The sequence below is a fragment of the Pristis pectinata genome, chromosome 14, assembly GCF_009764475.1.
Source record: "Pristis pectinata isolate sPriPec2 chromosome 14, sPriPec2.1.pri, whole genome shotgun sequence".
Taxonomy (NCBI): domain Eukaryota; kingdom Metazoa; phylum Chordata; class Chondrichthyes; order Rhinopristiformes; family Pristidae; genus Pristis; species Pristis pectinata.
In genome coordinates this window covers 31842241-31856626 of record NC_067418.1, presented here as the reverse complement: position 1 = coordinate 31856626, position 14386 = coordinate 31842241, and the positions used below count along the sequence as shown (strand labels likewise).

Genomic DNA, 14386 nt, shown 5'->3' with positions numbered 1-14386 from the left:
AGTGGACAGATTTTGTAGGAGACAATGGGAAGGGAGCTCTGGTGAACAAAGGGTTACTCACTCTCTACTGGTTATATAGCCGCTGTAAACAGCTTGAGCCACCTGCTCGTGTAGTCTGTTTGGCGTGATAAGGAGTTGCTGAGCTGTGGGGCCTTAAGGCAACAGGGATGCGACTAACTGTGAAAGATGTGTTTACCTGTCTGGCTGCACACAGCAGCCTCGGCTTGACCAATGGCAGTGTGAGCTGGTCAAGCATACCCAAATATGGGTATGCCTGTGTAGTAGGTGGACACCTTCCAGGGAACAATGTAGTTAAGTTTGTTAGCACCCTGTATTCTTTGAGTCGGGCCACGTGCAGGGAAGAGCAGCACTGACTGTTTGCTCCTTCGTGTACTCACACTAGCACTAAAACAATAAAGCATTAATTATACACTCCTTGGTTCTGCTATTGTCTGATTTATTACAGTACGGGTCGACTTTCACAATTTGGATGTAACAACATGGATGCATGGAAGTATGGATACAGCATTATACTTGACTCTGGTACCAATGATGATACTTTCTATGGCAGTATAGCCTGCTGCTATTCTTAATGTCATAATTTGCTCCTAAAAAATAGTAATTAAAACATGGCATTAAGGCTCCAAGATGATATTTCCACAATATTGGTGCTCACTGCTGCAGTTGGATGTTCCAACCTGCTTCAAAAAAGGCAATCATACCAGTGCTCAAGAAGAGCAGGGTGAGCTACCTCATGATTATTGCCCGGTAGCACTCACATCTACTGTGATGCTTTGAAAGGTTGGTCATGGCTAGAATTAACTTCTGCCTGAGCCATTGCAATTTCACTACTGCCACAACAGGTCTACAGCAGATGCAGTCTCACTGGCTCTTCACTCAGCTTTGGAGCACCTAGACAACAGCAATGCATACATCAGGCTATACATCAATTACACCTTGGAATTTAATACCACCATCCTCCCAGTACTAATCAGCAAGCTTCAAAACCTGGACCTCTGTAGCTCCCTCTGCAACTGGATCCTTGATTTCCTTATCGGGAGACCAGTCAGTGCGGATCGGTTATAACATCTCCTCCTCGCTGACAATCATCACAGGCACACCTCAAGGGATGTACGCTTAGCCCACTGCTCTACTCTCTCTACACTCATGTCTGCATGGCTAAGCACAGCTTAAACACCATCTATAAAATTCACTGATGGATCCACTGCTATTGGTAGAATCTCAGATGGCAACGAGGCAACGTACAGGGGTGAGATAGATTGGATGTTTGAGTAGTGTCACAACAACAACCTCGCACTCAATGTCAGCAAGACCAAGGAATTGTTTGTGGACTTCAGGAAGAAGTTAGGAGAACACAGACCAGTCCTCAATGAGGGGTCAGTGGTGGAAAGGGTGAGCAGCTTCAAGTTCCTGGGTGTCAACATCTCGGAGGATCTATCCTGAGCCCAACAAGTTGATGCAATCACGAAAAAGGCACACCAGTGGCTCTATTTCACTAGGAATTTGAGGAGATTTGATATGACCACCAAAGGCTCTTGCAAATTTCTATAGATATACGGTGCAGAGTATTCTGACTGGTTGCATCATAACCTGGTATGGAGGCTCCAATGCACAGGATCGCAAGAGGCTGCAGAGGGTTATAGACTCAGCCAGCTCCATCACAGGCATAACCCGCCCCACCATCGAGGTCATATTCAAGCGGCGGTGCCTCAAGGCGGCATCATTAAGGACCCTCACCACCTGGGACATGCCCTCTTCTCATTACTACCATCAGGGAGGTGGTACAGGAGCCTGAAGACCCACACTCAACATTTTAAGAACAACTTCTCCTCCCCTGCCATCAGATTTCTGAACGGTCTATGAACCCATGAACACTACCTCATTATTCCTCTTTTGGAATACTTATTTATTGGTAACTTGTACTAAGTTTTATGCCTTGCACTGTACTGCTGCCATAAAACAACAAATATCATGACATAGGTCAGTGATAATAAACTTGATTCATCTTTCTTGGTAGCAAAAAGCACAGGGAATGACAGGTATTGGAAAAATAGTCTTAGAAAATTGAACCCTGTGAATCATACCTACACAAACTACATTGTGCAAATAGGCTAGGACGCTGACTGCAGTGGAATGAAACAGAGCAAGTAAACTGCTCTTTCCGCATCCTTCTGGGTTTTGGTGAGTACTCTCGGCTCTGTAAATGTAAATTAGGCAACGAAAGGTCAGCAGGTAACTAATTTGAGTCCCCAGCCTTTATTGTATTTTGTAACCACAGTCATAATTAAACGTACAAGCAATAGTGGCCCCCAAGCTGTTGATAACAGAAACCTATAAGATGGCATTGAAAACCAGGAATGAACCAGAAATACAAATGAAATTTCTCATGTCCATTCCCTGTCATTTGCATCCCATAGGTTTACCTACCGTTTGTCAGCCCAAGTACTTATATTGTCCAAGTACTACAGAAAGCCAGATTGAGTTTTATGATCAGTGACTGGAGTTGAACACAATAGTGTCATGAAAGCAACTTCCCCCAGAGGTCCTTGACATGACACAAGCATCTCTCACCTCTCCTCAGGCATTCACATATTTTGTCAACATCTTAAAAAGTTCCAAAAAAAGTCTGGAACACAGCAATCTTGATGGGACCATTAAAAAAAGTAGGTGGCACTAGAATGGTTTGTCAACAACTTCTTCTATTGTTTTACTGCTGCTTGGGAAGATGTGAATAGGGTAGTCAAGAGCATTATTCGTTTCCTTTTTTGTGGTGGAATATAACTGGGGATTCTTCCATATTTGTTTTGTAAAAGTTAATATATTTTGCAAGAGTTTGAATAGGGGACATTTAAATCAAGAGTACTGATTGCCACCAAATCATCACAGTTCTCAGTCTTTCCTATGTTTTATGATATTAAGAAGCTACCCAATACGTTGAGTGCAATTGGTTAGGCACTGGCTTCAATCAATAAGGAGTCATTCATTTAGGACAGGATCTGAAGAAATTTCTTCATCAACAGTGGCAAATCTTTGGATTTTTCTGCCCAGAGAGTCAAAGATCCATGGAGCACAGAAATAGGTCCTTCAACCCTGTATGTCCATTCCAGCCATCATAAACCTACCTACATTAATCCCATTTCCACCACTTGGCCTGTAACTTTCTATGCTATGGCATTTCAGGTGCTCATCTAAATACTACTTAAATGTTATGAGTGTACTTCCTGCACCACCACCTCAGGTGAGAAGTTCCAGAATACAACTCACCCTCTGGGTGAAAAAATTCTTGCTCAAGTCCCCTCTCAACCACCTCCCCCTCACCTTCAACTTATGCTCACTGTTCATAGACACCTTTGTTAAGGGAAAAAAAAAATTCTCACATTCTACCCCTTCCCCTCATTATTTTGTATACTTCAATCAGGATATCCAGTCTTTCCTCATCACAGAAACACCCCAACCCAGGCAACATCCTGGTAAACCCCCTCTGCACCCTCTTCAGTGGGCAGTCGAGGCTCAGTCAGTCAGTATATTCAAGACAAATGGACAGTGCAGGAAAAGGGAACTGACACAGGCATGTTTAGCTAAAGGACTTCTGGGAAACACTTCAGTCTTGATGCTTGAACTTGTGTATCAGAATCTACTATGGTTGAAGATGGTGACGTTTAGGGAATTTCTCTGACAAGTTTAGTTATTCATCATCAACTGGATGTGGTTAGGCTCCAGAACTTTGGTCCATTGTTCTTGGGAACTACTTAACTTTACCTGAAGATGCCAGGTTTTGCACCTTGTAGCCAGAAGTTTTGATGGTGAGCAACATTTACTGAAGGGGTTCTCTCTTAATTCACATAAACAAAATGGAAGTACAACAGTAAGTTAAATATTCTGCTTTATGTTCAAATGTCTCTTTTATAAACCAACTTGCAGAAATTCAGAGAACCAAAATCTTTTCATCAACAAAAATTACACTGCAAGGAAAATAGTACAATATTTCAACTAAAAACAAAACAATGGTATATTTTAAAATCTGTTCACAGCACTATTCTCTTCATGGCTAAGACAATGAATTTAATTTGAATTTCAGTGGAATACTTGTACATACGTTTGTGGTAGAGTTTTCTTTAGAAAGGCAGAATGGGGTAAAGAAGCAAATAATGAAACATTGCACTTAAAGTCAACAAATATGCAATACAATGCATTCACTTCTATCCCAGGTCACAACTTTCTTCCTTTTAATTTAAATGAATTTCATGTTCACTAAGGTTGAAGATGTGGTACCAGGATAGTTAACACAGTTCTAGCTTTAACATTCTACTTTTAAGCATTCCAGATTAGGTGCAACATCAATGCAAAAAAAAAAGCTAACAACCCCCCTCCCACAACATGCTGCAAATATATGTATTCACACAAAGACACTCAAGAGGACCCCTGGATCTATCTGTAAAGGCATTTTGTATTTCTAATATCAATGAGGTAAGAAACAGTGTCAGTTTGTGTTATGGTAAGTACAGCTTTGTGGTGTGGATCTTATTTTAATAATTCAATAGACGTGTGCTAAACACTGAATTCAATCTTCCTTTATGTAAAATACATGGATTCCTCTGGTCTCAATAGGACTTACAAATTCTCACCCACAATGCTCCTAGCTTTTTAGGTGTTTCAGCAATTAGTTCTAACCATGCAAGATGGTTTGATAACAAATAGTATTAGTAATTTTGAAATATAAAAATATTTTTCTTGGCTACTGTATAGCAATGCTGCTGAGGAAAATGAGCCTCCAGGCTTCTGCTAATATCTGACCAGTATGCCAAGAGAAGCTTCACTCTAATTTCTCCCCGTCGTAAAACCTGGACTTCATTTATTATCACCTCAGATTAGCACAGCTAAATCAGCATGTTTAAGAGGAATTATGTGCAAATCCATGCTCTCCAGATTAAGGTAAAGTGCACTTGTAATTCAATGCACCACATTACTGTACAACTTCAAACTGAACAATAAGTTCATTAATTCAACAATCATCTGACAATGAAAATGTTGTCAGCTTCTTGAATTCGAGAAGGCTGCAAATCTTAAAATAATAAAAAACAAATCAGTCTCTAATGCTTAATGCCTTCAGCATTATCCAGTCAAAAGTATTCATACAATAAAATGCAAGAAACACATGGTGCTTAATGTTTGTATACTTTACAATGGCAGAAAAGTATTTAGGAAACCAAGCTGTTCAGGGTTGGAATTGTCATTGATTCCTACAAATACCATAGGCTTTGCCAGAATACAGATGAACCAGTATTACCATACACAGAGTGACCATTGTATGTGTATTAAATTATAAAAAAAAAGTGGAATCAGAGAATGATTGGATGATTCTTAATTCAAAATTCCCGAATACATTTTAGAATTTATGTACTAATATGGCTTTTAAAAGAACCATATATTAAGATTTGAGAAAACATTTAAATCTTATCTGCAATTATAATTTACTATTGGCAAATGAATAATGGTGTCTTTTAACAGGTCTGAACTGTCAGAATTTAAAATTGCTTCAAATTCATACACATAGGCAATCCAACATTAAAACATCTATATTCATCATTGAGCATTTAGTATAACTCAATGCTTTGTGACTAATGACAAATCATTTTAAAATATGGCATTTTAGAAAATTAATGTGGTGGCAGCTCCTGAATCTGGAACTGCTATTTGGTAATTCATACAAGTCTGTTAGAATGTTTGGATTGTTAGTGAATTATCAATGACATGGACAGAACATGGTCTCAGATTATGTTTTACAGATCTCATTAGAATGACAGAGTATTGATGGTATTGGTGGACTTTAACAAGAGTGGCGGTTAAAAAGAAATGCTGAAGTCTTCAGCTATTGGAATATAATTTTAAACATTACTCCTAGTAATCCTCCAAAATCCATCAATGTAACAAATGGTAAAGTCTTTAAAACACAGTGGAAGAGTACATGCACTTAAATATCCCTGCTTTTTGTTTTGGCCAAAGCAATCCCCCAACAAAATGTTAACGATCCATGTGCAAGGATTCCACAGTACTCATTGTTGACCTTGATAGCAGCAAATTTGATAATTAACACATTAGCTTTGGCCTGTATGGATAAAATACTGGAGATCCTCAGAGAGAAGAATTGTAGCTGGAAAGATGCAACGGCCACTGCACAGTAGAGATAGTAGGACAGAGCTAATAACGTGTCTGCTATCCCAAATCTTTAACCCAATTCCTTACATATAAGACGAACATTTCTCCTACTGCGAACCCCACATTACTGTTCCAAATTTCTCATTTATATTCTACAATGAAATACCATAAACAAACTTTAATTCTGTCCCACAGAACCATCCCATTCTCCCAACAAAAGAAATACATGTATAACAAAATGAAAACATTCTTACAGCTGCTCACAACTAAATGGAGTTAAATTCTATTATAGTTTCAATTTGCAAAGTTATTGTCAGACACTAGTCAGGGTGTTTGTGAAATTCAGTTCAAGACTGTTCAAATATCAACAGAAGTAAACCACCTTTCTCTGAAAAGTACCTGCACAAGAGTTTTCAGTAACCACCTTGAACAAAATGCTTGCAAAACAGTGGTCTTCACACAGCATGAAATTAACATGACTAAACAGTGGCAAAAAATATTGGATTAGATTAGTGATCATTTGGACCCAAAAAGAAACCAAGAACGCCTGTATTAGCACAAATACTGGAGGCAAGAAGGTTACTGATGAGGCTGATCCTGTCCAACTGCAGGTGGCTGGTTTGGGTCTTGCAATTGGTCATGGCCTGGAGGAGCAGGCTGTTCCATACCTATGAGAATAAACATTTAGCACAACTTAGACAGGAAGCTAACGTTTCAGGAAAATGTGATGTTTACACTCGAGGATCCTGAAGCTTAGCTCATGAAGTCAACAGCAAGCAAACAGGCAACAAGATAACAATGATCTTATTTTACATTCTGTCATATTAGTTTCTTCACCAATAATAAAATCCTGAAAAAAATTTCAGGGTAAATTTTCTTCTTGTTTTCACTTGTATGTGGCATAACTCAAGCTGTGGCCACATAATCTTGATCACCCCAGCAGAAAAAGCAATATCCCTGTATCTATCCTATTGACTATCCTTGTAAACAAATTCAATTTGATCACAGGAAAACATTCTAAGTCCAAGTGAACACGAGCCAAGTTAATGCAATATATCCAAATAAGTTAACTCTCAAAGCCCTGATATCATTCCAATAAATCTGCACTATACCCCGGCAAAGCCAATATCTCCTCCCTGAACTGCTGCACCCAAGACTGGATGCAATACTCCAGATGAGACAAGGTTTGTGTAACTGAAGCAAAAATTACATCCCTCTTGAGCTTCAGTCTCATGGAAGTAATGGTCAACATTCCCTTTGCCATTTTAATGCTTTTTGTACTTCTGCACGAACTTTTAACAATGCATGCATCTGGATATCAAATCCCTTTGCTCTTCCACAATACCTAGGCTCATCAATGAGATGCTGTTTCTAAACACAACTGATCTACCAAAGGATATTTAATGTTGTTTTCCCTCTAACTTTCATGCTAAAATAATTTGATTTTAGTCATAAGGATAAAGGAAAATCATGCATCACTTGATAAACTCAAATAACTACTTAAGGAAAATTATGAAAATTAATTGGGCCGAGTCATCATGCAATATATTAGTAAACAATGATCTGAATCAGCAAGTCACCAACCAGGATGAAACTGAAGTTCCCCATTTGGTCCTTCTGGAGGAGGAGCTTGTTGTGCTTGTCTCTTCTGTTCCAGTTGCTGTACAGCCTTTTGAATTTTATATTAAAAAGGGAAACAAAAAAAATAAAAGACAGAAAACCTATGATTCTTTTGTACATTGAGCTAATAGGGAGTGCAATAAAGTTCCAGCAACCTCTCCCCCAGTTATTACTTTGAATTAACTGTTCTGGCTTTTCAAAATGAAGACAATACAAACTTGGTCTGGAAATATTTATCCACTTTTAATACCTAGCATCTGACACTCCCAGATCAAGGTAAAGATGGAGTAAAGTTCAATGCTTGCACTAAATAATGTGCTTTGACACGAGTTCAGTAGTTTCCTCTGCTCTTTGATAACTTTCATATATTATGGAATTAAATATTCTTTCAAACACTATTTTTTGTGCTCTGGTTCTACACCAGAGATTAAGAGAAGAGAGAAAATCTCTAATTCAAAATGTAGGCCTTGTACCTGATGGAATTCCAATTTCTCAGCATGGAGCTGATCTTGTTGAAGCTGCAACTCTTCCCGCTGCTTTAGTAGATCATCTGATTTCATCCTCAGTTCATTCTCCTGCTTAGTCAGTCGCCTCTCAAACTCTTGCAGCTCATCTTCTGAATAGATCTCCTGTTCATCTAGAGTCTGCAGTACAAGACACAATAAAAGCACCAAGCACCACCATGGTGGAAGGTTGTTTGTTGGACTGCAGGCCTGTGACTAGTGGTCTGCCTCAGGGGTCAGTGCTAGGCCTATTGTTATTTGTCATCTATATCAATGATTTGGATGAAAATGTACAAGGCATGGTGAGCAAGTTTGCAGATGACACTAAAATAGGTGGTGCCGTAGATAGTGAAGATGGCTATCAAGAATTATCTTGATCAACTGGGTAACTGGACAGAGAAGCGACAAATGGAGTTTAATTCAGAGAAGTGCTAGGTGCTACATCTTGGGAAGTCAAACCAGGGTAGGACTTTCACAGTGAACAATAGGGCCCTGGGGAGTGTTATAGAACAGAAGTACCTTGGAGTACAAGTACATGGTTCCCTAAAAGTGGCCTCACAGGTAGGCAGGGTGGTGAAGGTGGCTTTTGGCAGACTGGCCTTCATCAGTCAAGGCAGTGAGTATGGAAGTTGGGACTTTATGTTGCAGTTGTACAAGATGTTGGTGAGACTGCATTTGGAATATTGTGTTCAGTTTTGGTCACCATGCTATAGGGAAGATGCCATTAAGTTGGAAAGAGTGCAGAAAAGATTTACGAGGATGTTGCCATGACTCAAAGGGCTGAGTTATAGAGAGGTTAATCAAGCTAAGACTATTTATTGGAACACAGGAGAACGAGGGTTGATCTTATCGAGGTGTATAAAATCATGAGGGGTATAGATGTGCTGAATGTACAGTCTTTTTCCCAGGGTTGGGGAATCAAAAACTAGAGTGCCTAGGTTTAAGGTGAAAGGGGAGAGATTTAATAAGAACCTGAGGGGCAACTTTTCCACCCAGAGGGTGGTCCATATATGGAATGAGCTGCCAGAGGAAGTGGTTGAGGCAGCTTCATTAACAACATTTAAAAGGCACTTGGACAGGTACGTGGATAGGAAAGGTTTAGAGGGATATGGGCCAAACGCAGGCAAATGGGATCAGCTTAGATGGGCACCTTGGTTGATATGGACCGATTGGGCCAAAGGGCCTGTTTCTGTGCTGTATGACCCCAAGTCAAATGAGCAAGCACCCTTAACCTATCAGTATTTCTGACTTATGGGAGAGGAAAAGCTAAGCATTACCAATTATGCCTTAAATTCAGAATTAATTGTTGGCACATTTAAAATAACAAGGTAGCATGGATTAATCGCTGGCAGTAAATACAAGTCCCAGTTCTGACTTGCTTCATCTCCAGAATTTTAAAAAGTCAGATGATCAAACTAGGCACCATCAGCTTGTCCTTCCAATAATACCCCTTCCCTGGCAAAAAGCATGATGAGAAAATTAAAACCAGACTAAAGCTCAAATATAAATTTTATAGAAGAGCAAAAATGGAACTACTAAAATGCATACTTCATTCCAACAATGAAAATATACTGTAATAAATCTCATGCTGCACACCTCACCGCAAGTGGGTGTATTTCATGGACTGTAGTCACAAATATCCCTAGTGGCACTGAATTATAGACTTTACACAGAAGATCCTTTGCAATTATCTCACAGACCCACTCACCTCCCAAGGGTCTGTTTCTGCAAATTCCTTCTTTTCTGAAGCCCTTAAAAATTCTTGAGCTGATATCAACCGATCCTTGTTTGTATCAATCTGAAAAAGAAATAAAGTTGATTTTGAGCAACGTGATTAGTTTAACGCATTTAGTCCAACACCTGGCACTTGTATAGCATCTCAACATTAAGCAAAAAACTAAAAAATATACAGAGAACGTGTTTAAATATAATGAAACAGATAGAGCCATTTTCCTATAGACAAGGAAAAGTGAACCAAACTTTCTTTGAGATGATGAATTTAAGAAAATATTTAAGTAACATAAACAAAAGTGAGGCAAAGTCTGAGAAAGCAGGACTAAGGCAGTTGGCAACTCTATTACAAAAGGTAGGTGGGGAGACACAAAAAAAGCAGGAGTAGGAGAACAGAAGCATGCAGGAGAGAACACAAGATGGAGTCATCCAAGTTATGATCTTGGACTATTTGGGAGGACCAGGAGCTTATATCCAGTGTATTGAGCACAGAATAAATCAATCCAGATAGGAATCCAGTCAAACATTACCAAACCAGATAAATGAATTATGAACAGTCCGTGTTTATTATTCAGGATGGACACATGCAGCAAAAGAACTGATAAAATAAAAGTAAATTCAACACCTTACAAAAGCATGGATAAAGGTCTAAGTGGCAGTAGGAACCAGGTTGAGGTAGAGGTAGAGGCAGACAATATTCAAGAGCCTGAAGTAGAAGTCTTGATGATAGATAGTACATCACAGTTTAGAACTCAGATTGGAGTCAAACAGTTGTTGATAAAGCTCATCACAAGAAAATAAATTCACTCTTCCTTGTGTCTACTTGGAGGCATTTTAACAATATCATGAGCACACAAATATTAACAGTATCAAGCGAAGTGGTACATGGGAAGATTAGAGTTGCCATTCTCCCTTAGGAAAGTTTAAGCTTATATCCCTTATAAAGAGAATAATGAACTGGACTCACTGGAGACATAGCATAGAGCTAAAAACTAACACAAAATAGTACTGAAAAAGTTGGAATAATGATAAAACCATCTTCAATGTTATGTAACAATCAAAACAACTTAATTTTAAAATTAAATTTACTAACAAAGCTCCAAACCATTTGCACAAGGACAACAGCCTCCATTTACTAATTTCATAATCTTGAAAATAATAAATCACATTTAAATAAGTTTCACAATTAAATATGATTAGCAAAAGGTATGTCCCTTGCACTTCTTTAAACTAAATACTCCAAAGGGACCATACAACACCATGTGTGTGCTTATCCTGTACCTCTGTCATAACATGTTCTCTCATCCTCAATCGTTCTTCCTCCATCTCCACCATATCATCTTCTGCATTGTTAGGATCATAAATCTTCTCCAGCTGCATTTTTGTTTAAAAAAAAGAGAAGCAGCTTAAAATGGGCACTTTAATTCTGTCCCTTATTTCTTAGCAGAACCAACATTCCAGCACCTTCAGAGAAATTACAGCTTTTTTTTGTTGCAGAGTGTTCAGTCATTAAAATTTTTCAAAACTAAACTTCCCCATTTGCTAAGTGTTTTGAATGTTATGCTTGTGAACTCTATGGAGTACTTAAAAGTAGGGAAACATGTAGAATCATAGTGACAGATAGGGTGGCAAGTTGGAAAAGTTCACAATTGATGGCAATCAGTACATTGCCCCAGATGATTTTTTTTAGGCATCAAAAGGGAGTGCACATAACAGTTAAGCAAGCTCAGAAGTACAGATTTCTCATTTTCTAATGTTGCAATAAATCTGCTATCTGCAAGTAATCTCTGGTTCTGAGTAATGGCAGTAGGCTGGTTAAGAGGCCAACCAGATCATTTTTAGAAACTATCACAGACTCCAAACTAGGAAGGAAAATTGAAACACAAGGAATTCTGTAGATGCTGGAAGGAAAATTGTTTTTAAATATTTAAAATAGAATATAGAAAGCAAAACAAAACTTGGGATGCACATATGGAATTAAGATTGAAGTTAAAATAGGATACACTTTAAAATAAATTAAAATAGCAGTTTTAAAAAATATTTTGAGGGAATGGCAAATGATATAAAACTTGCTTTTTGGACCAGAATAGATTGTTCACCAGATATTGTGTGTCTTGGTACATTTAAAAATATAGTTTTAGCTCACTCTACAAAGCTAAACATTCTGTTTTTTTGTTGCCACAGCAAGAACAGTGCATAAATATCTAATGAATACACAAGTATTTAAAGTGTGACATCCTGCATTCTGTGGAAGAATATCTGTAACAGCAACCTGTGCAATTTTCATGTTTAATTATATACTCTTGAACACCAGCTGTTGTTGCTAAGTTTACAGAATAACAATAACACCACTGACAGTTTTACTGTTATCACAAAAAATTTCAGGGCAACAAATTCCTCATCCCCTTGTACAATGGTTATTACAACTGTTAACTTGATTAATCCTGTACAGTTTGGAATTTAAGGCAAATATGCTTACAAGCAGACCAAAAATAGCACAAGAGAATGAAAATATAATTATTGTTAACACATTTTGAAAAGCACAGGCTACGTTCAAGTAGATTTCTTAGAACTGATCTCTCACGATGTTATAAAAGTGATTGAAAATTGATTTTATACAGGAGAGATTTTCAAGTAAGGAAGTACTGCAACTGGGCCATCAAACATTCACCAAGAAGAACGCCTGTATTTTGTACTAAATGCCAGTATAAATCTGAGGATACACAAGAATTTGGGTGGAACGGTATCAGAGACACAAATAAATTACAAAGACAGTATACTTCTCCACAATGCACATCCCAATGAAAAATAAGATGGCAATCTGGAACAGTTTAAATTGTTCATAAAGTGCACACTTCTGCAGGAAAGTAGCATGAACAATGAAGAGGAAGACAGAGAGAAGAGGGTCATAGAGGGACAATACAAACTCTGCCAGTGTGAGAGGAGAGCAAGAACAACTTGGACTAGGAGACAGATAGTTACTAATTCTCAATACCAAGATATTTAACCAAACTAACTGCAGTACCACCTTCAAAAAGAGAGCAAATGTTATCTGATCAAATGTTAACATTATTTTACTGTGCATGATTGATACTGCATGATTATTCATTTTCCAAGATGCTGTAATCACTGGCAAGGCCAGCATTCATTGTCCAATCCACGTGACCTCAAGAAGCTGGTGGTGAGCCAACTTTTTGAACTGATGCAGTCTTACTGCTGAAGGCACTCCCATAGTGCTGTTGATTAGGGAGCACCATCATTCAGACCAGCAATGATGACAGAATGGAAACCTATTTCCAAGTTGGATTGGTGTGTGATTTGGAGGGTGTGATCTGCAGTTAATGGTGTCCCCAAGCAATTACTGCCTTGGTTCTTCTTGGTGGTAGAGGTCACAGGTTTGGCAAATGCTTTCAGAATAAATGTGATGCTTTTTGTAGGTTGTACACAATGAAGTCATTGTTAACCAGTGGTGGGGAGAATGAATGCATAGGATGGTGCGTGGGCTACCAGTCAAGCAAGTTACTGTGAGCTGAATGATGTTGAGATTTCCAAGAGTTGTTGAAGCTCCACTCATCCTGACAAGTGGACAGTATTCCATCATTCTACTGATTTGTGACTTATAGTTGTGAGTAAGGCTTTGGATGTTAACAATTAATAATTTGATGGCAATTATGCCATGGAACCTCAAGAGCAGGTTCTTAAACACACTTGTGTTAGAGATAGTTAAATATTACAATACCTGATCAAGAATACATCAAATACAAAATTGACAATCATTTCTCCCCCCAATTGTGCCAATGAGTGTTACTGATTCACATTAAATATAGGACATATAACATTCTTAAAAATAATTCAGACAAGAACAGAACGGATAGGATTACTGACTAACAAAAGAAATATTCAGAAATAGATAGCAGAAAAGGAAAGACACAAAGCAGATGTAAACCTTCAGAGGAGCTCAGATGGCTCTTTAACTGCCCCTAGGAAGCAAAGGAGGAGGAGGGAAATGCAGAAAATAGGATAATTCAGGATTTGGGGAAAATAACACTCAGAAAGCAATTGTTATATGAGAAGACTCTCAATGGAGCAAATATTCGGCTAACATTAGCTCAGCAATAACAATCCCAGCAGGGGAGAGTCCTGCCATAATATTTATTTGTCAGGATATCAAGTCATGTTGTTAAGTTGGGTGGGAGATGCAAACAGAAATTCTGCCATATGTATACAGAAAAGAATATGGACATGTGATAATCAAGACTTAACACCAAACTAAGGCACTTCAAGTAATGAGGGGCAAGAATATGATGATATACCAAGTTTAGGCCTCATACCAGCTTTTAATTCAGAATACTGGC

The 14386-nt window shown here is 38.4% G+C and overlaps 1 protein-coding gene across 2 annotated transcripts in view; it reads right to left on the bottom strand.

Annotated features, from left to right (window-relative positions):
* Positions 1–3826: 3826 nt before the first annotated feature.
* LOC127577669 (nucleobindin-2-like) overlaps positions 3827–14386 on the bottom strand; it is a 38033-nt gene continuing 27473 nt past the window's right edge. For both annotated transcript variants that reach the window (XM_052029070.1, XM_052029069.1), the window contains exons 9-13: positions 11313–11405; positions 10009–10098; positions 8271–8441; positions 7762–7846; positions 3827–6845 (exon numbers count right to left, since the gene is read on the bottom strand). In XM_052029070.1, coding sequence (XP_051885030.1) covers positions 6757–6845; positions 7762–7846; positions 8271–8441; positions 10009–10098; positions 11313–11405 — 528 coding nt within the window. In that variant the 3' untranslated portion in view covers positions 3827–6756. The remainder of the gene's footprint in view (positions 6846–7761; positions 7847–8270; positions 8442–10008; positions 10099–11312; positions 11406–14386) is intronic.